The 27,186-nt window shown below is 48.8% G+C and overlaps 4 protein-coding genes across 4 annotated transcripts; all 4 read right to left on the reverse strand.

The window, feature by feature from the left end:
* Nucleotides 1-323: 323 nt before the first annotated feature.
* On the reverse strand, nucleotides 324-1,151 carry LOC109736844 (putative invertase inhibitor). Its single transcript, XM_020296065.4, has one exon. It carries the CDS (start codon nucleotides 1,135-1,137, stop codon nucleotides 607-609), a length of 531 nt encoding a protein of 176 aa, XP_020151654.1. The 5' UTR covers nucleotides 1,138-1,151; the 3' UTR covers nucleotides 324-606.
* Nucleotides 1,152-1,817: 666 nt separating this feature from the next.
* LOC109736863 (uncharacterized) lies at nucleotides 1,818-4,874 on the reverse strand. The gene is made up of 3 exons (XM_020296081.4): nucleotides 4,516-4,874; nucleotides 4,144-4,370; nucleotides 1,818-2,532 (listed from the first exon to the last, which is right to left on the reverse strand). Exons 1-3 carry the CDS (start codon nucleotides 4,793-4,795, stop codon nucleotides 1,939-1,941), a joined length of 1,101 nt encoding a protein of 366 aa, XP_020151670.1. The 5' UTR covers nucleotides 4,796-4,874; the 3' UTR covers nucleotides 1,818-1,938.
* Nucleotides 4,875-5,836: 962 nt separating this feature from the next.
* On the reverse strand, nucleotides 5,837-7,578 carry LOC120974194 (secreted RxLR effector protein 161-like). Its single transcript, XM_040400623.2, has 2 exons — nucleotides 6,928-7,578; nucleotides 5,837-5,926 (listed from the first exon to the last, which is right to left on the reverse strand). The coding sequence occupies exons 1-2, from the start codon at nucleotides 7,576-7,578 to the stop codon at nucleotides 5,837-5,839; spliced, it is 741 nt and encodes a 246-aa protein (XP_040256557.2).
* An 8,063-nt stretch (nucleotides 7,579-15,641) lies between these two features.
* Nucleotides 15,642-22,313, reverse strand: LOC109736814 (helicase-like transcription factor CHR28). Its single transcript, XM_045233334.2, has 13 exons — nucleotides 22,081-22,313; nucleotides 21,125-21,547; nucleotides 20,812-21,006; nucleotides 20,529-20,710; nucleotides 20,352-20,423; nucleotides 20,186-20,260; nucleotides 19,128-20,097; nucleotides 18,164-18,294; nucleotides 17,411-17,635; nucleotides 17,267-17,308; nucleotides 16,617-17,177; nucleotides 16,287-16,496; nucleotides 15,642-16,177 (listed from the first exon to the last, which is right to left on the reverse strand). Exons 2-13 carry the CDS (start codon nucleotides 21,459-21,461, stop codon nucleotides 16,073-16,075), a joined length of 3,105 nt encoding a protein of 1,034 aa, XP_045089269.1. The 5' UTR covers nucleotides 21,462-21,547; nucleotides 22,081-22,313; the 3' UTR covers nucleotides 15,642-16,072.
* Between the last annotated feature and the right edge of the window lie 4,873 nt (nucleotides 22,314-27,186).

Here is a 27,186-nt window from a genome sequence, read left to right on the forward strand (position 1 = left end):
GAGTGTGGGTCGAGGGAGCCTAGGTCGCAGGAGCAGTTTTTCCTCCGCGTTGAAATCTACTGAACCTGCATTTCGTGCATATCAGCTGGTAACGCCGTCCATCTCCCCATCTGGATTTTTTTCTATGACAAATTCCGAAACCATTCTCCCAAGCGAATAGGTTATACTGTTCGTACAATTCTCCCCAAAACCCTGACCCAACGAACTGACCAATTGAGCGACGGCCACAGCCCCGTCGCACCAGGACGTTTCAATCCCTGGGAGCTTAATTAGTACTCCCTCCGTTCCCAAATATAAGTCTTTTTAGAAAATACGAAGCAAAATGAGTAAATCTACACTTTAAAATATGTCTTACATACATTCTAGTTCATTTGAAATGTCTAAAAAGACTTATATTTAGAAAGGGAGGGAGTACTATCGTCTAGACTGATGTGTGAATATCCCGATGAGGCCACGATCACCGCGATCACATGCAGATTGTGTGACGTTCACTAAGTTATTGCCATTTCAAAAAAATCACCACATGACAATTCCATGAGAAAATTCTGACCCAGATGGCCAGATGAACGGATGAACCGAAAAATAATTCGCTTCTAATCAAGCTACTTATAACGAGTGCACTATATCGAGCGCGATGTAGACCTCCTTAGTGAACTCGGAGTCCTCGGCGACGAGCGGCGACTCCACGCCCATCTCCCCGAACCCGGTCTCGCAGGTGCGGGGGGCGCCCAACGCGCCGTCGACGTACGCCGCCGCGTCCGCTTTGCCTCGCGGTGAGCCCGCCGCGACGCCTTTAGCCGCGCCATCGAGCTCGTCCACGGCCAGCGAGTACAACTGGTCGCAGTCGCGGAGGGCCATCTGGATGCGCTTGTCCTTCTCCGAGGCCATGAGGGGGTGGATGCGCTTGACGATGCTGTTGGCCGCCGCTCCGGCGAGCTTCGACGCGATGACGGCCAGGCCGCGCTTGTCGGCGGTGGCGCTGTCCTTGCTGGCCTGGAAGAACTTGATGCAGTAGTCGTAGCCGATGCCGGGGTGGCCGGCGGCGAAGGATTTGCACGTGTCCTCTAAGACGGAGGCTCTGGACGAGGCGATGAGGAAGAGGAGGACGAGGCAGGGGAGAGATCGTGAAGGCCCCATGGTTTTCGATGTTTGCGTTGGTAGCAACCGGCCGGGATTGTGTGTACAGTAGATGGTATATATGCACAAGGCCGTCTCGAGATAAATGGGAGGAAAATGGCAAGCATTGATTTCTTGCTATAATCGTTTTTGGAGGGTTTGATTTCTTGCAATAAATAAGAGCATAATTTATTTACTTCCAGAGATATACGGGAATGATGCTTCCCTTCCTATCAGACTAGTCCACGATCGACCATCCGATAAGCTGTGCGCTGGTCGTCCGATTGGCTAGTGATTAAACTCGCGCGCGTGATTTCTGGATTCAAACCGGTAATTGATTCGTGTACGTGCATGGCCATACGTAATTCCTCTTTTTGCGGGGATGGGCCATGTGTCCACGATGCTCGCTTCTTCTGACACGCTTGATGCTGCAAGAGAATAGTACAAATGGGGATTATGTTTCAGGCCTTGCCAATTCCACTCAACATCAATGCTTTGTACAACCTTTTCTTCTGTATAAAGTGCATCTCACTTTGCTAAGATTTAGACCTGCCTATTGCATGCATGAGAATGTCCCATAGCTCAAACTCGTCGTCCGGTATCCTACCTCGACAAAACTCACTTACCGTTTGCTCCAAAATTTCCTGCTTTTCAAATAGACCCTTAGCTAGTTTCCAGAGATGTATTCTCTACAACATTCATAGCAAAGTAACAACAGTACACCTTTTTTTTGTTGCGGGGAACAACAGTACACGTTTAAGGTCACAAATTAGATAATAACACATAAACAACGCCACATATGCCAAACTGATTTACTGCATGTCACCAGTTCAAAAGAAGCGACCAAGCAACAGTGAATCGCATCTTACAAAACCCAACATCACAAATATCCTCACTTCTACCTGCTTTTCTAGGTACAAATCTTACTTGATATTTCACAGCCTTGTCATCACCTTGCCAGACATCCACACCAAGTGTCAGCTCTCCATCTGCTTCGACAGAAACAACACGTCGTGAAAACTCAATTGCCCCATCGTTCGTAACAGGTACCATGCCATCCTGAGAATCAAGTAGCACCATCTCCAGATCATGGAGACTGGCCATGCGTGCAGCAAATCGCCCGTGATGGCCAGTTGGCCAGGATCCCTCAACAACTTGCACGGCGATAGTAGCCTCCACTGTCTTTGCAAGATGGCCAACCGTCACCTCCACTGTGCTTAGCTTAGAAGAGTAGGTGTGGCAATGAACTCCTTGGCGGCGATCACCAGGAAGATAGTACTTGTCCTCGATGACTAGAAGGCTCAAGAGTTTATCTTCAGACGGCGTGTCACCCTTCACTTTTAGTTCAACCTCGTAGTTGACAGGATCAACGATCACAACAGCACGACTTGGACCGGTCAACAATAGAGAGGCATCCTGCATTATGATGTTTCAAAGTACTCAAATTTGGCTTTCTAGTGGATAAGATAACCAAACATGAAAATTCAGTCAAATGTCACTTGCGTCATTGTTCTATAGTGAGAATGAAGACATTTAACATGAATTGTACTGATCATCATCCCTATGGAACAATAAAGTATCTCAGATGCCTATCGTTATTAATCAGACAGGACATAGCAAGCAACTAGAAACTAGATTGAAAGCGACAAATAACACCATCCAGGATCTAATCTGTCTTAGAATTTGGAAGGAACCAAAACAAATCTGATAACAAAAATCATACCATCCAGGGATCTAATCTCTGTTAGAACTTAGAAGGAACAAAAACGAATCTGATAGAAAAATAAAGAGGGCTGTCTCTTTTTACATAGGACGTTTAGTTGCAAAAACATTCACATGATTGAGATACTGGGAATTTCGGCATGTTTGCCTCATGCGCTACAAATACAAAAAATGTTACGTTTGGTTACAAAAAGGCTACACTTGTTGTATTTGCAAAAAAGGCTACAAATACAACTAGGGCATGCCCAAAAGGGCTGGTAAGCTGGGGGTGAGGTCTGATTGCAACAACACTAGTTGCCTCTTATTTGAAAACATAGCTACACTTGTGTCTGGTTACGCCTCACTCCATACACCCAATTTTTCTATATGGTACATATTGCATACCACAACAAAACATATATTTTCTGCAGTCTGCATGAAAAGGAATAAAATAGGCGGGCACAAATAATTCTGGTAGCTATTGATTATAGACTTGGATCTTTTATCACTAGTTTAAGAAAGAAAAGATCCACCTATGCGCTTGAAATGTATCAGAAATAAGCTGATTTCTGAACTATACTTCTTGCTTGATTGTTTCTAGTGTACCCCTTGTTTCCGGTGTATATAGGACATGTTCAAAACATCATGACTCGAACTCAAACTACAATGCTTCATCATAGATACTTAATACTAAAAGAACCTTCCTTATGTATGTCATTTGTACCATACAGCATTGTAATTCCAGTAAATTAAAAAAAATCCAAAAATACCATGCATCATGGAAAGCACAAATACCAGCAGCCTAGTGCTGTCATAACTTTTGATCAAGCACCATACATGTAGTGCTTGGTTAGTTCAGTTATTATCAACATCTATCATACTAAGTCACTGTATACAGCATTGCTGGATGAGCATAGACTAATGTAGTACTTGGTTAGTCCCATTACTATCACACCTAATTTTTTCCTTTCAGATATGCATATATCATTTCCATTCTCTTCCATGCATGTTTGCACAGGCTCAGCTATCTGTGATATTCCATTCAACCAAAAATACTGTATTTTGAACAACAAAAGTAATTATAACTAGTAGGGAGTAAGAGAGTTTGGTCATCATGTGAAAGATACCGATTTCAAAGAAGTTCGTGAGTTGATCTAACCGCGGTGTCTAGAATTGGTAGTTGAAATATCTTATGAATCACCAACAAAAATATGCACACTCTATAGCAAATTAGCAGTGACCGGTCATAAGCATATATAGCATGCCTATGTGTGTGGAGATTAGATAGCATCAAGTAAGAATTCATCTACAAAGACATGCACATACCCCTGAGGTGAGCCTCTGGCAATTGTCTCTGGTGCGGTTGAAGAGGAGGTTGCGATTGCGGTCAATTGAATCCCGCGCGGCAACGATGCCGTAAACATCGAGCGGCCAATCCAGGCTATTAGCTAACTGTGTCACCTTCACCGAGAAGATGACCACGGCATTAGCATAACCGACACCGGCAAAGGGCGGTGGCGGCTCGTCGGTGTACCGCATTGGCTTTATGGACGCTGCACAATCAAAATTCAGGTTAGCAATTCGTCCATGATTTGATGATAAATCCTAGTCATATGCGGAATCGAAGAAGAAGAAGAAGAAGAAGAGGGATCGAGATGGCTTGGATCAGAGGAGTGAGGATCGGAGACGGATGCTTACTGGCTTCCTCGTAGGAGCCGCATAAGCGGGAGAAGGTCGAAATCCAGTTGTCGCGGTACCGCATCGCCACGACGGCCTCCTCATCCTCACGTTCGGCCGCGTCCGCCGCCGCGTCCGCCGCCGCCTCTGCGGCCACCTGCGCCCGCCGTTGCTCCTCGGTCGCCTCCAGCAGCAGGCGGCGCTTCCTCGTCCACTTGTCCTCGCGGTTCCCCCTCGAGGCTCTCCACTGCCTGCGGTTCATCCGCGGCGGCGCCTTCGCTTCTTCTGCCTCCGCCTCCATCTACGCCGGCGTCGGAAAAGCAGGTCGGGTGGGGCGGCGGAGTCGGGGTAGTTTTTTTTATTTTTTGGTGCACGGCGGAAAGGATAGGGCCAGAAGCGCTGGTCCGATAAACTCTTCGATAGCCGTAAATTAGCCCATTAAATTCGCCGATCAGGTCAACGGTCCTGCGGCCCAAGTAGCGTCAAGGAAGTCCAAACATGAAAGGCCTTGAAAATCAATAGCCCAACTTCTTCGAAATCACTAATTGAGAAGTACTCTTTTCAAAGAACACTTTCACCACCACATGTTATGACAAATGGCGTGCTGCATGTGTCACTTGTCGCAACCCGAAAGTTTTTCCTTTTTTCGTAGATTTATTTATTTAGAATGTTTTCTCTTAAATCGTGCGTCCAAATCTCGTACCGTTTTCACTGTTGGATTCCTCGGGTTGAGATCTTTAAAACTAGATCCCATATTGATAGGTTTTGACGATTTTTTTTCATGAAACAAAAAACCGTGTTTCTTGCCTAAGGAGAAAAAAACATGTTTTTTTCGTTTCCAAGAGGCACAGTTGTGCCTCTCGCGAAAGAAAGAAAAAAGCGTTTTTTTTTTGTTTTCAAAAGGCACGACCGTGCCTCTTGCATAAGCAAAACCGTGCCACTCATGAAAGAAAATAAAAAAGTGTTTTTTTTGTTTCTGAGAGACACGGCCGTGCTTCTCGAGGAAGCAAAATCGTACCTCTCGCGAAAAAAAAAGGAAAACGCGCTTTTATTCCGTTCCCATACCTCTCATGAAAGCAAAACTATGCCTCTCGTGGACGGAAAAAGGAAATGCATTTTTTGCAAAAAAAATCTTTTTTTGTCCAAAAGCTAAGAAAGACCGGCGAAAAACCGAAAAACTGGAAAAAAACATCTAAAAAGCCGAAAAAGCGTGCAGAAAAATAAAAAAAATTCAAAAGGAGCACCTAGAGCTCGACACGTGGCGGCGGCTGAGGGCGCGCTCTCAACCCCCCTAATTGACCTTTGGGGAGGCTGCCGAACAAACGCTCCGATAAACTCTTCCCTAGCCGTAAATTGGCCCATTAGGCATCGCGTGTTCGCGGACCAGATCAACGGGCCTAAGGCCCAAGTGGAGTTGCCAAAAACTGACATCCTGTAAAATAGAAAAGCTCCAACTATATTTAAAAAAAAAACAGAAATACTGACCATCAGCAGCCAACTAGTCGTCAAAAACAAAATAATCAACCAGTACTCCAAGTTACGGAGTGTTTGGACGCAAAGTATATGTAAGAAACTACAGTTTTTAAACCTTAAAATACCACAGTTTGTGAAAACCATACTATTTTCCAGTATTTGCAAAACTATGATACGTTTGAAACATGCATTATTTACCAGAGTATTTCAGTTAGGCATAACCACTTGTTCTTCGGAGAAAGAACGTAAAACCTTGATGATATATAGTGCAAACGGAGAAAACTATTCCGCAACTCCGCCGGCGAGTCCAGTCCGAGGTTGCGGAGCGAGGGCGAGCATCGTAGACGAAGTAGTCGAAGTAGTCGAAACACGCGAAAGTAAATGACACAGAGAGATGGAGGAGACCAGCTTTATTAATCAATGATCAGAGATTACAATGATAGCTTCTCGTTGCTTTATATATGGACCAGGGGTCAAGGGATAAGTACCCACTTAACAGAAAAGAGGGGAAACGGGAGGGGCCAACCCGTGCGTTTTGCACGCGGCCGCCGCCACCCCTCCGGGTGGCCCGGTTTCTCAACACTCCCCCTTGGGTAATTATCCGTATATCCATGCCTCAAAACTCCGAAAAACCCAGTGGGAAAAAATGTGGAGAAAGAACACACAGTATACGTTGTTGTATTGCACGAATTGCCTCGTCAAAAACCTCGTGTGAGAAACATCAGGAAAACTCACTCAAGGGAAAAAGAGTACAATCCACTCAACCATCAAGTTGAGTACTCGATCATCAGGATTGAGATTTTAGCGACGAGTTTGTGAAGTTTCTCCCCCTGAACCTTGCATCTCTCTAAGTCTCATCATACCGATTACACGCACACACCTCTCTAAGGTTGATGCCGGTAATGATTTAGTGAACATATCAGCAAGATTGTCACAGGACTTAGTATGCAAAACTCTCACCTCGTTTAACTGTTGCAGCTCATGTGCATAGAAGAACTTGGGACTAATATGCTTTGTGAGGTTACTCTTCACATAACCCATCTGGACTTGTGCAACACAAGCAGCATTATCTTCATAGATAATGGTAGGGGTTTGTACGGTGTTCAGCCCACATGTCTGCTGAATGTGGCCGATCATCCGCCGAAGCGATACACACTCTTTTGACGCTTCGAATAGTGCCATGATTTCCGAGTGGTTCGTGGAAGTCGACACAAGTGTTCGCTTGGACGATTTCCAGGAAAACGCAGTTCCACCACAAAGGAAAACATATCCAGTCTGCGATTTGCAATCATGCGGGTCCGACAGGTACCCAGCATCGGCATAGCCTATAATAGATAGGCCTTGATTCCTCTTATAAAATAGACCAAGATCTTTGGTCCCTTGCAGGTAACGGAAGACGTCCTTGACACCTTTCCAATGTCTTTTGGTAGGTTCAGAACTGTACCGAGTAAGCAAACTGACGGCGAACGCAATGTCTGGCCGTGTACAATTTGCGAGGTACATGAGTGCTCCAACTGCACTCAGGTAAGGAACCTCTGGTCCCAGAGTTTCCTCCCCCTCTTCCTTTGGCCTGAACGGGTCCTTGTATGGCTGTAAAGATCTTCCGACCATCGGGGTCTTAGAAGGATATGCCTTATCAAATCCAAATCTTTCCAACACCTTCTGGGTGTAGGCCGACTGGTGCACTAGAATCCCATCAGGGGAATGTTCAAGTTGCAGACCTAGACAGAACTTGGTTTTACCCAAATCCTTCATCTCGAATTCCGACATCAGGTAGGAACTCACTTCCTCAATATCCTCAGGTGTACCGATTATGTTTAAATCGTCCACATACACCGAGATTATACAGAATCCATCTTGGGATCGCCGTATAAAAACACATGGGCAATCTTTATTGCTCGTGTAGCCCTTCTCATGAAGGAAATCACTTAAGCGATTGTACCACATTCTACCAGACTGTCTGAGTCCGTACAGTGCCTTTTGAAGTTGAACACTGTATAGACCCCTATTTGCTCTATCATGGTTCGGAACAGGGATACCTTCTGGAACCTTCATGTATATGTTCGAATCCAAGTTACCATATAGGTAAGCAGTGACAACATCCATTAGTTTCATTTTCAAGCCCATGTTTACTGCCATCGAGATCAAGTATCTAAAGGTAACTCCATCCATGACTGGGGAATAAGTCTCCTCAAAATCGACACCTGGTCGTTGAGTGAACCCTTGAGCAACGAGCCTTGCTTTGTACCGTACTACCTTATTATTTTCATCTCTCTTTCGAACAAAAACCCACCTATGGCCAACAGGGCGAATGTGGGGAGGAGTTCGACAAACTGGTCCGAACACCTTCCTTTTGTTGAGAGATAATAATTCGGCAGTCATTGCCTGCTGCCAATCTTTCCAATCCGACCTTTTCTTGCAATCAGCGAGCGTGTTAGGCTCAGGGTCAAGATCTATGATTGAGGCAATTTTCGTAGCAAAGTTGATGTCGACAGTCACCGTTGCTCGGTTCAGGGACTCCCCCGTATAAATATAATTTATGGCCATTTCGTCATGGGGCGCATCCGGCGCAAACACTTGCTCTACCAAATTTCCCATTATGGGAGCAAGGTCCTTTAGATTTCCCACGCCGATGTGTGCGCTCACATCTCCGCTGGGTGTTTCCCCTATGGGAAAGTTTAAGTCCGGAATTTCGTGCACTGAATTTTCCGTACTTGTGCCAGGTCTCGACTGGCTCCCCGTTTCAATTTGGGGTACTTTGGCGATAGGCTGTGATAAATCTCTCTTATCCTTTTTCATCGGGCGTCCCCGAGTACTTGGGATTTGAGAAGCCGGATTTCTCGTCCTTTTAGGCCTTTGGACGGGAGCGGGCATACCATCATTTTTCTTCGGTATTTCAACCCTTTCCGGTGCATTGCGCGCGTGCACATGCGATTTTGTCACAGTCTTTAAGTCACTAAAGTGGTCGGGCAGTTGATTTGCTAAAGACTGCAAATCTATTATCTTTTGGACTTCTCTCTCAGTCTCAGCAGTGCGCGGGTCATGAGCGTGGATCCCCGTGGCTTGCCACGTGATTTCTCGACTTTTAGCATCAAGAGGTTGATTCTCTCCCCCTAAAGTCGGGAAAAGATCCTCGTCAAAAATGCAATCAGCAAAACGAGCCGTGTGACAGTCACCTGTCATGGGGTCCAGATACCTGATTATGGACACAGTCTCATAACCAACGTATATCCCCGACTTACGGAGCGGGCCCATGGCCGATCGCTGAGGGGGTGGTATTGGTACATATACCTGGCAACCGAACCTACGAAGGTGGGAAATTTTCGGTGCCGACCCTTGCGCAAGTTGAACAGGAGAGTGGATGTTGTAGGCCGACGGTCGAAAGTTGATGAGATTAGCCGCGTGTAACACCGCGTGGCCCCAACATGTAGTTGGTAAATTACAACCCTGAAGGAGCGGTCGGGCAATGAATTTAATTCGTTTAATCAATGCCTCGGCAAGTCCATTTTGTGTATGAACATGTGGTACCGAGTGCTCAACTTTGATTCCCATTGCCATGCAATAATCATCGAACGCCTTTGAAGTAAATTCTCCGGCGTTGTCCATTCGAATAGACTTTATACGATAATCCGGGAAATTATTCCGCATTTGTATGATCTGTGAGATCAATTTTGCAAAGGCATGGTTCCTTGTTGACAGCAGGCAAACATTGGACCATTTAGAGGAAGCATCAATGAGCACCATGAAGTACCGAAATGGCACCGTGAGGGGCTGAATTGGACCGCATATGTCCCCTTGGATACGTTCCAAGAACGCGGGGATTTCATCCCTCACCTTGAGGGGTGATGGCCTAATGACTAACTTCCCCTTAGCGCATGCGGAGCACACGAAATCATCAGGATTCGGGAAGTTCTTCACGTTAACATTATGGCCATGCGAGTTGTTAATTATATTTCTCATCATCCTAAGTCCGGGGTGGCCTAACCTATCGTGCCAGAGGCAAAAGAGTTCAGAGCTCCTAAAGACGGTCTTGAGGGTAGTGTACACGGGCGGTGCTACTATCTTAGTGTAGTATAGCCCTGTGTCAAACGAAGGAAGCCTTTCGATAACATATTTACCACCTACATCCCGCTGTGTGATGAGTAGGCACTCCTTGCCGTTTTCATCATCGGTCTCAACATGGAAACCATTAGCGCGGATGTCTCTAAAGCTCAAAAGAGTACGAGTCGACTCCGGGTACAACAACGCATCATTAATGATCAAAGTTGTTCCCATGGGGAGTATAATAGTGGCTCGTCCGGAGCCAACTATGTGAGAACTGCAGCCGGCGATTGTCATAATACTTCCCGGAGATTTTTTAATTGACTCAAAGTACTTAGTTTCTCGTAAAATGGTATGAGTGGTGGCGCTATCGGCAAGGCACGTTTCCTCCATTCGGGCGCCACACGCGTTTTAAAATATGACATCTAATTAATGTAATGAGGAAGAAAATACATTAAAAATAAATGCACACATCTCAGAACATAACATGCTATCATGTATAAATAATGGAATAAATGAATAAATGTCATCCAATCGCCAAAGTAAAGAATAAGTTTATGCTCTCATAGAGCTTACAACCAAATCGAATTTATTCAATTTTATTGTATCAAAGCACGGAATCTTGATAACCAAAAGAGGTATGCTAAGTGGACTCGGTGAAGAAGCCATTCACTTCCGCCGCAATCTCCATACTAGTGAGCTGATCCTCCTCAGAAATCATCTTGGAGGCAGCATCAATGTCTAGTGGCGGCGCCGCCGAGGCGGCCATGTGGTCAACCTCCATGGCGACTTGGGCGTCAGTAGAGACCGCCAAAGCTGCCGCGATGGGCACCACGGGGGTCGCCTCTATGGGCGCAGCAGGGGGAGTAGCAATCATCACGGGTGCCGCCATGGGCGCCGGTGGAGCTCCCTCCTGAACCAAGGCGAGGTGCGTCTCACGCGCCTTCCGAGCCTTATATGCATCAACGACCTCCTGTGGTGCGCGGCACTGGCGGGAGAAATGCTCCACCGAGCCACAACGGAAGCAGTCCTGAGGCCTTTGCCCTCCCTTGCCCGGCTTGTTCTGCTTAGCCGGGGCGGGGGGGTGAGGGCCCTTCTTCTTGCCCTTCCGGCCCCTCTTCTTCTGTTGAGGCTTGCGGACTTTGAGAGCGTTCACCTCCTGGCGAGAACTCCCCCCAAGTGGTTGTGCGACAAAGTTCTTTTTGAGAACCTCGTCTTGCGCCTCCGCCACCTGGAGGACGTCAATCAACTCTGAATACCTCGTGTAGTTCCCCTGGCGGTAGTTCCGTGAGGACTGGACCGCGTCGGGGTGGAAAGTGGATAGGGTTTTCTCAATCTTCTGGGAGTCGGTAATCTCAGTACCACACAACCGAAGAGTCGTACAAATCCGGTGCAGAGCCGAATTGTACTCCCCAACCGTCTTGAAGTCCGCAAGCCTCAGACGGATCCACTCTGCCTCTGCACGTGGCTTCACAGTGTACTTCAGCCGCTCAAACCGCTGCTTAAGAGCGGTCCAAAGGCCAGAAGCACTGCGCTCAGCCATATACTCATCTTTCAGAGTAGGTGACAGGTGATGACGGAGAAAGTGCAGAGCCTGCGCATTCTCAGTTTCGAACTTGGGATCAGTGACGGCCAGCTGGGCCCCCTTACCGATCGCCCTCTGGAGGGTTTTGCCCTAGAGAAAGATCTCGCAGTCCGAGGACCATGACAGGTAGTTCAGCCCTGTCTGGGCCAGCTCAGGAAACTCCTTATGGACAATTCCGGCCATCTGCGATTTATGCAAAAATCATGAGATTACAGCAGGTAATCTTTTGCACAAAGCGATGTTGATAAACTTATTCAATAAAATGACGTTCCAATATTAAAAACATGCTATTATATGACTTACTAAATGATTAAGAGTGCTAAACAATTAATCTACAGCAGTAAAATCATACAATAATATCATGTTACAAAAGATAGCATGTTAAGCGCATCTAGTATGTGAAAAATAGCCCAAAAATTGAATTCCCGAGGCATTTTAAAGCCCAAATACGCATTTTCAGCGAAAAACAGACAGTTTCAGGGGTTCTACGCGAAATATTGCTGCAGGAATAAAACTCGCGTAAAAGATGAAAACTACCGGGGCTAAACCGCAATTTTTGCGCGCTACAGCCGGTGTCCCTCTGTTTTTTTATGTGGAGGGATCTCCACAACCGCGGCCCATCCAGCCCAGGAGCCAGCGGGCCGGCCCATCCGCGGCGCTGCCTCCTGCTCGCAGCGACGCTAGGGTTTCCCCTGGCAGCCGAGCGGCGGCGGCGGCTCGTCCGCAGGCACCCATGCCAGACGCAGCTGGGGCTGGCCAGGCGCGCACGCTCGAGGGAGCGGCGACCTGCACCGGGCAAGCGTGGCCACTCGGGGCGGCGCGGCCAGCGAGGCACGCGGCCAGCAGGGCGCACGGCCATGGCGCGGCCAGCGGGGCGCGCGGCGCGGCCACGGCACGGGGCAGCGGTGGCCGGCACGGCACGCGGCGGCGGCGGCTGCGGCCACGGCACGCGGAGGCGGTGGCCGGCACGGCACGCGGCGGCGGCCCGTGGGTGGCCAGCACACGCGGCTGCGGCTGGTGGCCAAGCAGGCCAGCGGAGCGGCGCGCCCACGGCGGCGGCGCGACCAGAGGCTCGGCGCGGTGCGGCCAGAGGCAGGGCACGGCGCGGCCAGCTCGAGCCCCGGCGACGGCAGCCGGCCGTGCACGGGCTCGGCCTGGGCGACGACCGGCGCGACTGGGCGGCCACGCCACGCGACGGCGACGACCGCGACTACGGCGGCCACGGCCAGACAACGCGGCGTCGAGCCGGCCACCGAGACGGCGGCGGCGGCGTCAGCAGGACGCGGCGCGGCGTGCTTGGTACGGCGTCATCTGGACGCCGGCCTCGGGATGCGGATCTTCGTCGTGTTCGTCCGGAACTCCGACGGCGCATGGCACATCTGGTGCTTTTGCGGCGGTACCGCGACCATGTGGGTCGCGATCGGTACCGACTCCCTATAGTGCAGTCAACAAGTCCCTCGTAGTCCAAGAACATCGACATTGGTCGGCGACGTGTTCGTCTGCTCGGTTCTTGGAAGGAAAATCCGCACCATAGGTAGATCAAATCCGAATAATAATCTAATCGCAAAAACGGAATCGTAGTAACGAGAGGAATCCATTTTTGCAAAAAAAAATGGGGATCGGATCTTATACCTCCGCGGGATCGACGAAAGCCTGCGTGATGCAGGCTTGACGTAGGCTTGACGGAGAGTTGATGGAGCGAAGCGTGCTGATAACGTGTTCCGCAACTCCGCCGGCGAGTCCGGTCCGAGGTTGCGGAGCGAGGGCGAGCGTCGTAGACGAAGTAGTCGAAGTAGTCGAAACACGCGAAAGTAAATGACACAGAGAGATGGAGGAGACCAGCTTTATTAATCAATGATCAGAGATTACAATGATAGCTTCTCGTTGCTTTATATATGGACTAGGGGTTAAAGGATAAGTACCCACTTAACAGAAAAGAGGGGAAACGGGAGGGGCCAGCCCGTGCGTTTTGCACGCGGCCGCCGCCACCCCTCCGGGTGGCCCGGTTTCCCAACAAAAACTAGACCAATAGGGGGGAGAGGCCCCTACGGCTTTTTAATTAAGGAGGAGAATATGAGACAACAAAGTTCCAGCCGGGGCTCGAACCCGTGTCGGCCGTGAGACACCAATCCGCAACAACTCGATTTTGGGTGTCACGATGACAAGGCTAGGCTAAATCGGATGTTGTTGGTATCCTACACAACGTGAGCCAACGCTGTCAGCCGCTGATACAACAAAATGTGTACATATACATTTATACACTAATAAGCACGATATAGATTGGCCAAAATAGATGAAGAGGTTGAGAGGATACCAAACGTTCCTCTCTCAGCTTTTAAAAAAGGGGTCAGAAGTAGTTTAAAATATTTTGAGGTGTCTGGATAAAAGAAATACCCTAGTCTTATAAACCAAACGAGGCCTAACCATGTGAAAATCAATGATAGTTTGCCTTAATCTCTTTCTACTGGATGTGAGAGAAGGGTATCAGAAACCATGGCTAAGTTTGGGCTCCAGCCAAGTTTGCTCGCATGAAAAACCACCCACTCTCGGGGCATCTCTAGCCAGACCCCTTATATCGCGACCTTTAAGAGTGCGTTTAAAGTTCGCGGCATGCCTTGCATACAAACCAAAAACAGTTGCGGCAGAACAGAAACTTTAAAATGAACATGTAAATTTTGAAATCAAAACTTCACGCGAGAAATCAAACTACTCCAGTAGAACTACTAGCGTTCATAGTTACTTGATCATCATACAAAAGTCATACATAGTCGATTTTTTACAAACTAGATCGGAGGAGCAACGGCCACCCTAACCCTAATGCCAAAATTTGGCTCAGCGGGGCCATCCGAGTGCGGCGGCGGAGGAGCTCAGTCCTCGTCGTTGGAGCCGAGGTCAATGTAGATGTCGTCATGCGCCTTGGCTTCGCGGTGCCGTGACATGCTACCAAGTTGTCGTCGAACCCCTGTGTCTTCGCGAGCCCCTACTCGAGGAGGACTTTGTCGAGATCGGCTTCTCGCCGACGGCGCTGCTCCGCCTCCTCCTCCTCCTGCGCACTGCGCAAGAGGATGGCGGCCTCGAAGGCGTCCGCCTCCGCCGGGGGGAGGAAATCCTCCGGCCCGACGACGCCACCGTCCCACCGCTCCGGCTCCCTCTTCACCGCGCGGAGCGGTGGGAGCTCCTCCAGCTCTTTTTCACCGGCGTGAGCGCCATACGGGAGCTCGATGCACCGGTGGAGGAGGTGCCCGCGCCGGAGGACAGCAGCACCTGCCTACGGTCATACTCCTCCGTCTCGCAGCGGAGGAGTGACGGCGGCGGCTAAAGGCCTTGGTTGAGGTACCTCCGGGCGCTCCGTTTCCTCGCGGCGTCGGCGGCGACGCACCGCTTCCGCTCGGGGTCGTCGCCACCGCGGGCGCTGCGGCCCGTCCTGCGCCACATGGTGGAGTTGGGCAGCGGATTGGAGTCGCCGACGGCGAGAAATCGAGAGGGGAAAGGAGAGATTGCGGCGGCGCGGGGATAAGGTTAGGCCCCGTATATCAGCCGCGAACCCTCAGTTTTCTGCGCGAGGGGGGCAGTTTCCTGGCCACTATAAAAGATTTATTGGCCGGGGCGCGTATACAGGCTTTGGTCTGGCCCAAAAGACGGGCCAAACCCTAGTCGCCAGAATTTTACGGGCCGCGCGGTTTTAAGGGGTCTGCTAAAAATGATCTCAAGACACATCGACCCTTGAAAATGTTCACCTCACTGACACATTCTCCCGGAGACTCGGATCCAAGGTTCCCCAATCATGGCCAGGAGACCCGCGATGGCCCGGAAGTACGAGGGAGTGAGTGGCCGCCGCCTTGATTGCCTCTTGTAGAGCTAACCCTATGAAAATGTTCCCTGGGGATTCTCGTTCTCTCATTTTATGATTTAAGAGTTCAACATCTTATGAGTTTTCAAAATCCATAATAAAAAGTGCAGCATCATAGCAACAAATACAGATGATCCAACAAATACAGATCCACAATAAAAACTGCAGACCATTATCTCAGGAGTTTCGAGACACAAGTTTATGTGTATCATCATAGTTCTCAAGTTCGACTAAAGGTACGCCAATAACATCATGTTTTCTAGGGTAGAAAGAGTATGTACATATGGGAGCATCCAAATCAAACGAATTATCATGCCCACATGGGAAGAGACACAGGTTTCTTATCTAGATATTCGAGACTTCTAACGTCAGCAGGCCCACAATAGTCCTAGGAACATGGGCGTAAGATAGTCCTAAGAGCAGGCCCACAATAGACTTCTAACGTCAGCAGGCCCACGGGCGTAAGATAATTACATGAGCCAACAGGGCCCACAATAACACCGCTGCAAAACTTGGTCAAGGTATCAGAACATGGCGGTGACCCGCAGAATAGTCCTAAGGTGCTCCAAAAAATCTGTGCAAAAAGAGCTTTGCACGATTGTTGACGCCAAAGGCCTGCGATCAGCTCCCTATACGTTGAAGAGATATCCGAGATCTTCCACGGTGAGCCGAGTTGCGATGCCACCCGTTTTCTCGTCGCCAAATGCTGATGCCACCATCTCCCTCTTTTTCGCCTGGCAACAGAAACATGCACATTTTGTCACAACAAAAAACAGGGGGAAAAAATATGAAGGGGGCAATACACACAAGCAGAGTGCCAACAAGTTCGGACAAAGTTATTACCTGCAGAGCTAAGATGCGATCTTCAACCGTGCCATTGACTGTGAAACGAGTGACAGTCACAGGACGGGTCTGCCCGATTCTGTGTGCTCTATCAACCGCTTGGTCCTCGGCGTAAGGGTTCCACCAGGGATCGAGCATGATCACATGGCTAGCAGCTATCATGTTTAGACCAAGATTACCAGCCTTCAGTGACATGAGCATCACTCTTACCTGAATATAAGGAACAAGAACAGTTTTTTCTGATTATTTGTTGTTTGAATGGTGGAGATGAATTATTAATTCCTAAATGGTAAATGTAATAACGCTGAAAAAGAAAGGAGTAGAACGTACCTCTGGGTCAGCCTTAAACTCTTGCACTGCTTCTTCTCTATCGTCAAGGGACATTGACCCATCAAGCCTTCTGAAGTTTATGAAATTGCTATTCAGTGAAAGCTCCAGGACGTTCAGCATACCAGTCCACTGGGAGAAGACTATTGCCTTAGGAGTATCACTATCAGTAGGACCATGTGTGTTGAAGATTGATTTAAGCGTGTCAACGGCAGCCTTGATCTTCGATGAGATGTAACTGGCTTCGCAAATCGAGGATGATTCATCTGCTGCTGCTGCTGCTGCAGAACTATCTGCTCCTGATGCTGCTGCAGAACTATCTGCTCCTGCTGCTGCTGCTGCAGAACTATCTCCTACTGCTACTGCTGCTGCAGAACTAGTTATTGCATATGACTCCAACTCATCAGAGATACAGAGCCTTAATACTGGGCGTGAAAAAAGCAATTCAGAACTTAATTTCTGTTTGCAAACAGGGCAGACTTCCTCTTCACTTAAGCTCTCTTGTGCACATTCATAGCAGAAAATATGGCAGCATGTTGTTATAACAGCATTCTCAGGTGGTTCCTGCAAAATGAGGGAACAGACTAAATTATTCTATACTCATTAAAATAGTTGTGAAAGAACAAATACTTCAGCTAAATAAAAACAATAACCTTTGGTCCTGTGCGAGAGTCCATGTAGTTCTTTCTCTGCTCCTGCAAACAAATGAATATTTCAGAGGCAAGGTAACAATTTTTAGACATACAGATGTTGACTAAATTTTACACGTACAAATGTTAAGTGACCAAGCTGCTTACCGCACATATCATACAAATTGGTCGCCGTACCTCCAGCTTTTCGAGCAAATTCATCACTATTTCCCTAGGAAGTTGTTTTGCCATTTCTATGGAAGCCCGGTCAGTATAATTTGCTTGATTGTCATCCTTCAGAAGATAAGGGTGATCACAAGCTTGCCGAAGCCGCAGCAGCAATACAAGAATGTTTGCATAGTTTTGTTTTATTGTTCCAGCAGCAGCAAATTCCTGCGGTATAAACAGGAAATATATGAGCATCACAAACAAAAGGATTTTTTGTGGGGAAAAAATAAAAATGGTATAAATTATTAAGAGCATTGAATGTTAAATTCAGACTGCTAAACATAATAGCTATAATGTTAAGGCAAATATTTTGATTATGTTCAGGAAAAGAAAATAGCGAAGGCATCGAACAATCCCTCTGAGCCCAATACAGCTTAAAAAGCTCATCAGATCAAAAGGTTCTATCAGATAATATAAGACAACCGGGATAGCAAATAGTTTGGGAAGTATCGATAGACAATATATAATCATGCTATTCTAAGAGATATTCTTGAAAGCCACAACTGTTGTGATAACTCAAAACTGAGCTGTTTTTCGACTTCAACGAGTGCACAGGAGATACTGCTTTTGAGATTAGACAACATTAATGCATCACAATTGCCAAAAGTTTAGATATGATCTAAACACAACATCCAACTGAGTGACCAAGGATATAAAAACTGAATAAAATTAAGTTTGTAAACTTGAACCTACCTTGAACTTTTCCCGAGAACCTTCTTCAAGAGCCAAATAGAAATACCGTTCCTCTTGTGTGAAATTTATTTTCTTCAGCTCAATTGTCTTTGGAGGTACTTTTATGATAGGTTCTCCATCAAGTAGTGTTTCTAATGGAAACAGTTTGTAAGTGAATCAATCCCAGAATATCACAACCAATGAAGAACCAAGTTACAGTTATGCGCACTTTAAGACACAAAACATGATGGAACTGCTTTCCGAGTAAAGGAAGTAATATACGCAAACATCATCTAAATAAAATCAAAAGGTGCTTACTGTCTAGATAGTTCCCTATATTTTTGTACTTTGTTCCCCCTCCTTCAGTTTCTAGTTTTGTTATGTATTTCATGGCTGGTGGAATGAGAGTAAATTATGCTAATAAATATACATATGAAAAAAATGCATTTTCCAAGACAAAGGTGACAATTTTTTTTCGAGAAAACGCAAAGCGATTTTGCGTTTCATTGCATTGAAAAGGTGGGAAAGTACATGCCTCCTAGGAGGTTATATTTACAGGGTCCTAGCTCCTCCGATCAGTGGACATCCCAGGAGGCCAAAGGTGATAAATTCATGTTGCCATATATAGAATGTAAGTCAAATACGTATACATCTACAGATGATATAAAATTAATATCAATAGTTATCATGGTTGTGAGTATTATGTTAGAGTTCATTCTATAGGCAAAGGCGTGTGGATTTTACGCCTTTACGGCATATACTCCCTCCGTTCCTAAATATTTGTCTTTCTAGAGATTTCAACAAGTGATTACATACGGAGCAAAATGAGTGAATCTATACTCTAAAATATGTCTATATACATCCGTATATGGTAATCCATTTGAAATCTCTAAAAAGACAAATATTTAGGAACGGAGGGAGTAGTAGATAACAAACAATTGCAGATAGATAGATATAGACAAACTGTCAAAGAATTTTGTTTCACCTTTTGTGCGCCGCAACAGAATTATCTTCAAGACAGTTTGAAGTTTCTTATACCCCTGACTTGAGCCTCTAGATATTGGACCCTTTATCATCGAGCGGAACAAACTAAATGAAGAATATGGCTCATATTTTAAAAAGCGGAAATAACTGTACAGGTCGTCAATTGTATTTTGCATAGGTGTACCCGATAAGCACCATCTCCTTTTTGCTTTCAGTCCACAACAGGCTCTAGCAGATTTAGTCCGGTGATTTTTTATTGTTTGAGCTTCATCCAGCACAACTCTAAACCATCGCACCCTGGCAAGTGGACCACCATCCAGGTCAGCGGTTGAACTGTTAACCTTCTTTTTCTTTATTGCCTTTTTCTTGGTCTGTTTTGTCAGTTTTCTTTTACGAGCAGCAAAATCTGGACATAACCCATACTTCTCATCGTGATTTGGCTCCATATCGTTATCAGAGTCTTGTTTGGGCACTTCTTGGCCTACAATAGTATATGTGGTGACAACAACATCATATTTTGCCAACTCAGTTGGTTTTGAAGTCCTTGAACCTCCATGATAAACCAAAACAGATAATCTGGAACTTTCAGCAACCTTGGCTTTGATCTCACTAGCCCACTGCTTAAGAATGCTAGCCGGGCAAACCACCAGTGTTCCTGCAGATGGTCTAGTAGCAGACCTGGAGGTTGATGCAGAGGATGGTAGATTCACTCGGCCCTTCTTCTTGGGCTCAACTTTAACAGTCTTCGCCATTCTATTAAAAGCACTCCCCGACGAACTAGCACAGAGCTCATGATCAAGCCTATCTGAGGGTTCACCCTTGGGTTTGTTCTTGTCCATTGCCATCACTATATCATCATCAAGATCTAATGGCACAGAATTTTTATTGTCGGAATCAGCAGACATGAAGTTAGACTGTTGAATCCTCTCCTTTTGTATTAGGGCAATTGTTGATATTGTCTTCCCAAGACCCTACATCATGGGAAATTATCTCGCGCTAAGAAAGGAGAAGTGGTAAAATAATAACAGCAAGTGCAATAAGCTAGGAAATGAAAATAACCTGATCATCTGCCAAAATTCCACCTGGACAATGCGAACTATTCTCCTTGGAGAGCATCCAAGCTAATGCTATTCTCTGTCAAACATACAAGAACATAGCAGTGAACAGGATATCCAGAGTAAACATACCAATAACAACAGCTGAGGTTTTGGAAGATAAAGTTTACCTGGTGCTTAAGGAGTGATATGGACAAAACACCTTCAGGCAGATCTTCTTCCTTTGTTTCCTGACTGATATGCTGCACAAAAGTTTTGTTTACAATCCATGTTAATTAGAATCCGATCAAAGTTACCAGGCAATTAAAGCATATATGATCTCCACAGTGACTTGTAAAATTATATACCTGTAGGGCTTCTTCATATATAGCTCTCTCATCACAACCAAGAGGCCTTTTTTCTGCGTTTGGTTGGCCTTGCGTGCCAAAGCCATTGGAAACTTCAGGGTCATTATTAACTGGATTAAAGGAAGGCATTGATGGAGGAAACATCCTCTGTGAATGCAGGCCTTCATAAGTGTAGACATCATCTGACAATTACGAATGGCGAAAAAGCATCTTAATTAATCACAGTTTGCACCAGCGTGAATATTTTTGTTCAAACTAAATGAATAAGGTACATATTACACACCGCTATCGCTATCAGTTTTGACGTTCTGGCTGGTACCAAAAGGTAGTTTCCAATCCATTGACGACGTAGATGAAAACATCCCAGTTCCACCATCAGCATAATTAAACCTTGCAGTAAGATCCTCTTCATCACTCAAACTTGGATGACTGGTTGGAAATGATGGAGGCGGAGCCGAATACATATAGACATCATCATCTGACAAGTTTGAGCAGTGAAGAAACATTAATCTTGCTACTAGTCACAGGCTGCAGCGGTGCCCTTTTAAAAACTGTTAATTGTCAGAGTTAACCAAGGATAAATGCAGTGTACTCACCATCATCAATTTCCTGCTTGGTTTTACCGTACGAGGAATCATATAGCATCAGCGAAGAACTTGAGAGAGGATAGATCCTGTGTGATGAACCAGCCGGAGATCTATAAGAGCATGAAGCGGGATTGCTACTTAACCAATCATCATCATCCAAGGTGATTGGCTGTTCTGCATTATTCTTGGCAAACGGCGTGTTGAGTAAAAGAAGAGAGGAGTCAGCGCCGTCAATAGGAACAAGACTGTCTTTTCTGTCCTCTGAGCACAGATGAGTGATGGCTTTGCCTTTTGAACACAGTTTAACATCGTCCTCACTATCTGAACACAGGTCAATAATCTCCATGTTGGTGGCGAACTTGTGACTATGCAAACTTGTCAGCTATCTTGTGCAACGGTCAGAGGGCTCTTGTCGATTGAAGTGTCTAAATCCTGCAAGAAGCCAATCACAGGTTAGCTGGCAATAATAACACCTAAATACTAGTACTAACAAATGTGAGCAATATAAACATGTGCAAGAAGCAGGTGGATAAACCTCTCCAACAACAACGCGTTCTAAAGCCACGACGGTGACAGGAATCGCAGTCGCAAATTCAACAAAGACCTACACTGAAACCTTGACTGTTTATTTTTTCAAACCAAAGGCATGACAGGAACAGGGAAGTGTCGTCAGACAAGCAACGTCTGAAACTAATTTAAAGAAACGATGGAGCAATCGAGAGAACCGAGTGGTGCACAAATCTACGGGATGCACAATCCTAGTCGGTCTCGCCCACGATCACCGAGAACTCCCCCGGCCGCCGGCGCGACCGATTCCCAGCGCCCGACCTAGGCGAAATCGGATAAAGGCCGCGGATTCAATACCGCTCTATATACGGACCAACTCCAATCAAACCCTTCCATCGAAAAGAATTCAAAAACGCATCAGAACCCCATTCCGTCCGAATCAAGATTCAAAAACTCACCCCAAGAAAGCGACGGCGGGGAGAGGCCAGGCCGGAGCCCGCGCCGGGCCGCCCCGTGGACCGGGCCGCGCGGGCGGCGGGCGGAGGTCGCCGGAGGCGCGGCGGGGGGCCGGGGAGGAGGGGCCAACGGAAACCTGGCGAGCTGCGCCAATCGGATCGTGGGCGAGGGGATTTAGGAGGGGCGGGCGGGCGGTTCGTTGGTGGCGGCGGGCGGCGGGCCAGGCAGACGGACCGAGCGGGGGTGGGGCGCGGCCTGGGACTTAACGGGAGATGGTCGTGGTCGTCGCCCCCCTCGGGTCCCTGTCGGGTGGGGCCGGTAAGTGGGGGCCCGCGTGTCGGCGGGCGCTCGTGGAGCGGGAAAGGGAACGTTCGGATTGGCTGCGAGGTTTGGATTTTGGAAAGACTGAGGAGGATATCGGGGGGCTTGTGGCGGAAGGAAACGCGGCGGTGAATGCTCGCGAAGTTACGTTGTGCTTACCGTTGGTTGATTGACGCGTGTCGTGTGATTCGCTGCCGATACAAGAAAAATCCCTGTTGTGGAAAATCAAATGAGGCAATTGTGGAAAATCTAATGTGTGGCCATTCGTTGTCTGGCCAAAGGAAGAAACGCCATGGGTCGTCGTGTTGTCAACATTCATTCTAGACTAAGGAAACGACTAGTGTGGTGGGGCAGCAACAAAGCCAATCGTGCGCCTGCTCGCACGACCGTCCAAATCCGACGTGGCTAGCGCGAGAGGACGCCCCTTGCGCGACCCGTAATGGGTTGTATGTGGCCCGGTGGTCCCGTCCGGACCTGAATAAGGCCAACTCCATCGCATGACCCCAAACGGACATCCGGTTTGGCCGGATTTTGTTCCTTTGGGGCGGCAATGGGTTCGCCCATGTCCGCCTCTGTTCGTTGGGTCGTGGGTGCGCCCAGCGCGCGGCCGCATCCCAAATCATGTTCGTGTTGGACGTGATAAAAAAACAGAAAAACAAAAAAATGACTTAAAAAATAAATAAACGCAGTTAAAAAATCTTAAAACATAAGTTAAGGGGTCATGGCCATAAAACGGCCCAGTTTCACGGTTCACTTAACGGCCCAGTGCCATAATTAACATAAAAGCAAAATAAAAAACGCCGCCCGTGCACTCCTGCCGTGGCCGTCGCCGTCTTCAGTGGCCGCCGGTATCGTCGTCGTCGCTGACGAGGTCGACGTAGTCCGGCGGCGTCCAGAGGTGGGCCGACGGTCCGTGGTGCACGGGGGCGGCGGGCTGGAAGGTGGCAGGTGCCTGCACCACCTCCTCCCGTGGCGAGGCGTCCCGCTCCGGTGACCGCGGCAACGTGGGGCACCAGTTCACGCCCCCACGGCGTTGGCCATCTGCTCCGCCGTGCACGACCAGGTCCACCCCTGGCCCACCAGGCCCGGGTGGAACGCGGCCACGAGCGGCTCCTCCATCACCTCCTCCTTCGCCACAATCTCCAGCTCGGGGATGTCGACGTCGCGGCGCGCACGGCCGCTCATCGGCACCGGCGGGATCGAGACCCGGTCGGCGGAGAGGTGCCAATTGTTTGGGAGGTGGACGTCGCTCCACGGGACCGGCGTCCTCGTCTCCCAGTAGCGCCGACATACGTCGGCGCTGAGGTACTGCCGGTCGCGCTCGCCGGCGGCCCTAGGGGCGATGGTGAAGGGGGCAGGCGCGGGGGCCCGACGGGAGGTGCGCGACGGTGATGCGGGCTCCTCCTTCACGGAGCTGCGGCGGCGTCCCAAGGACTAGTCGGCCTCGCCGTCGTGCTTCCCCTTGAGGTCGTAGTTCCATAGCCCCATGGCTGCGGCCGGCCGGCGAGGTCGAGGACGGGGAGTGTCGGGTTTCGAGGGGGCAGAGAGGGGCCGGAGTGGGACGTGTGGACGACGACCGGTCCACGGCTTCCCATTTAAGAAGGACGGCGGCCGTTCGCTGGGTGGATGACAGGTGGGGCCACCCGCGCGTGCGTATTGATGTTGGCGGGTGGGAGGTAGGTGGCCGCCTGGCACGCGGCCCCGACGCGGACGTTCGCTGTCCGCCGCGACCCAAGACCGGCGCATGTTTGCGCTCGAAATGGGTCGGCCCGGACACAAAACAGACCAGAGGGTCTAGGTCGTCGCGCGCTCGGCCTCCTCGTTTGTCCCTTTTACCCCAAACGGACGGGGCTGGACGGGATGGGGTCGCGCGGTGGAGTTGGCCTAATGGCCTCGTGAACCTATCGCAAAACCTCAGGTCCAGGGTTCTGCCCCACCTTGTCCAAGAGGGCATGGGGTTAACCTAGGTTCGACCCCACCTTTCCATATGGAGCGTAGACCAACACATGCTGGTGAGATATCATGCGCTAAACGAGCACGGCGCTACCAGTGTCAACAGTACTGTGAGATGGGGTTGTATGAGTGCCCCCCCCAGTACACCACAGCAGCACAGTACCACAGAGGCACGGGCGGTACCGAGAAATCTTCAAGCAGGCTTGATGACAAGGCGAGCACTATATCCAGCGGTGACAGACGGCATGAATGACAGCTGCAGTGGATGTGTTGCCGTAGAAGACGCTGAGACAAAACATGCAGCTGGCACTACGGCATGAGCTGAAGGACGAGCGACGGTTGTGGGGAGCGCTTTGTAGAGTGGTCGTGGGCAATAAGAGCATCTCCAGCCGTTGGCCCTCCAGGAGGCATAAAAATCGTCGCCTGGGGGCGAGCCGGCGATATAATCGGCTTTGGGGCGGTTGGGCACCCAGTCATCGCCCCCAGGCCGCCCCCATGCGCCGATATCGGCCCATTTTTGACGCAAATGTGCCTGCTTTTCGGCCCACTTTCGGCGAAAAATGGCCCGATATCGGCGCGAATCGGCCCATATGCGCCGTGGTTCGACGTGAATTCAACATAAGTAATACTTTTATCACATAGTTCATCACAGAAAATCAATAGAAATCAAATAGTTCAATACAAATTATATACTTCAACAAAAATAAACTCATATTTATCACACGTCGAGCTAGGCGTCGCCCTTGAGCCTCCATAGGTGCTCCACAAGATCCTACTGCAGTTGTTGATGCATCTTTGGGTCTCGGATCTCCTGACGCATATTGAGGTAGGCAGTCCAGATTGCCGGTAGCTGGTGATCAACTTGGGCAAGATGACCCTGCCTGTAGTATGGTTCAGTGTCAAACACTGGCTCTTCCTGCTCGCTCTCAATGATCATGTTGTGCAAGATGACACAACAAGTCATGATCTCCCATATTTGACCTTTCGACCAGGTCTGAGCAGGGTACCGGACACAGCAAATCGAGATTGGAGCACACCAAATGCCTGCTCGACATCCTTCCTACAAGCCTCCTGAACCTTGGCAAAGTGGGACTTCTTGCCTCTTGGCACAGTGTCGTGGAATTGTCACGGCAGATGTCCTCGTGCAAGGACTTAGTCGTGGAGCCATCGCAACTAGGAAGCTTAAAGGGGTTAAACGGGACAAAGGACACGAGGATTATACTGGTTCGGCCCCTTCGGTGAAGGTAAAAGCCTACTCCAGTTGAGGTGGAATTACTTAGGGTTTCGATGACCAGGGAGCTAAACCGCTATGCCTGGCTATCGATCTGATCTTACTTGTCCTGAACCGCCGCTGGGTCGTCCCTTTATATAGAGAGGTTAACGCCCGGCGGCTCTCAGAGTCCCGGCCGGCTTATAAACAGTGTCCGGCTCGGACTCTTAACTATTCTTGCCTTACACTACAAGTCATGCCTTAACGGCGGTTTATCACTATGGGCCTTAAGCCGCCTCTAGGCCTTAGGCCCATTACTGAACCGCCATCCTCAAGCTTGATATTGGGCTTCATGTGATGATCGTCATGACATAACCCGGCCCCTCCTGGACGGGTGGCTCCATAGTTACATCCCCAACATTAGGCCCCAGATTGATTTGAACCGGTTCATGTCAATCTTCAATACCTTAATAAAAAATCTTCTGGCTTCTGTCTGCGCAAAGGCTATAACCCGCCATGACGTCATCTTCTGGATTCTTTGTAACCCGCCGTGACGTCATCCGCCATTAATGCACGTTCTGCCCAACGTATCTCAACGGATCCTTGTCTTAATAACTATCTGTGACGCCCGGATAATCAAGCTACAGTAAACCTCTGCTAATGATGCCACGTCACCTCGGTTACTGTTGTTAATCTCGCGATGGTCCAAAAACAATTCCAATTCAAATTCAAAATCAAGCAAACAATAAAACTTTTCAAATGTCAAAACTAAAATGTTCTAAAAGTGACAACTAAATCATATGTAATATTGGTGGAGGAACCAAGCCTTTATAAAATGTTTAAATGCACCAAACTAATTAAATCAGTAGCTAAAACCATTAATTAAATGCCTTTTGTATTTTGTAAAATATTAAACTATATTATTTTGGGATGAAACTTTTTGTGGTTGTGACATAATTTGTAACAACAATTTAGGTGCCACTTTGGTATTTTATTGAAACTAAAACAATTTGAAAGATTAAAAAAACAAAACAAAATAAAGAAAAGAGGCCTGCCCCCCCCCCACTGGGCCTCCCAGCCCAGCTAACCGGCCGGCCCAAACCGGCCCACCAGCCGTCCCCTTATCCACTCCAGCCCCCCCACTCCCCACCGACAACCTCCACCTCCCCACTCCCTCGCTCCCCCACTCCCCGATCCCATCTAGATCGGGGCAACGACCGCGACGCCGCCGCCTCGCCCCCGTCGCCGGACGCCCCCATCGCCTCGACGCCCGCGTCGACCCACCCTTCCCCGCGCCCCGACGCTGGTGCTGCCCTTCGCCGGACCTCGACCACCTCCTCTGCCACCTCGCCTCCCCGCGTCGGCCTTGACAACCCCGGCCCGAGCCACCACCCGTGGCCCCGTCACCGGATCGCCGCCGCCCGGAGCTGACCTTGCCCTGGAACCGCCACGCCGTCGCCGGACTGCCTCCTCGCCTTCCCCTGCGCCGCACGTCGTCCCCGTCTCCCACCTCGCGCCCCGTTGCCATGTCCCTACGGCACATATGTGAGCGCCCCCCATGCTCCCTCTCCTTTCTCCTCCCCCTGCCCCGTTGGACACCCCCCCCGCTCACGCCCGGCGCATC

Source organism: Aegilops tauschii, chromosome 2 (assembly GCF_002575655.3).
Source record: "Aegilops tauschii subsp. strangulata cultivar AL8/78 chromosome 2, Aet v6.0, whole genome shotgun sequence".
Taxonomy (NCBI): domain Eukaryota; kingdom Viridiplantae; phylum Streptophyta; class Magnoliopsida; order Poales; family Poaceae; genus Aegilops; species Aegilops tauschii.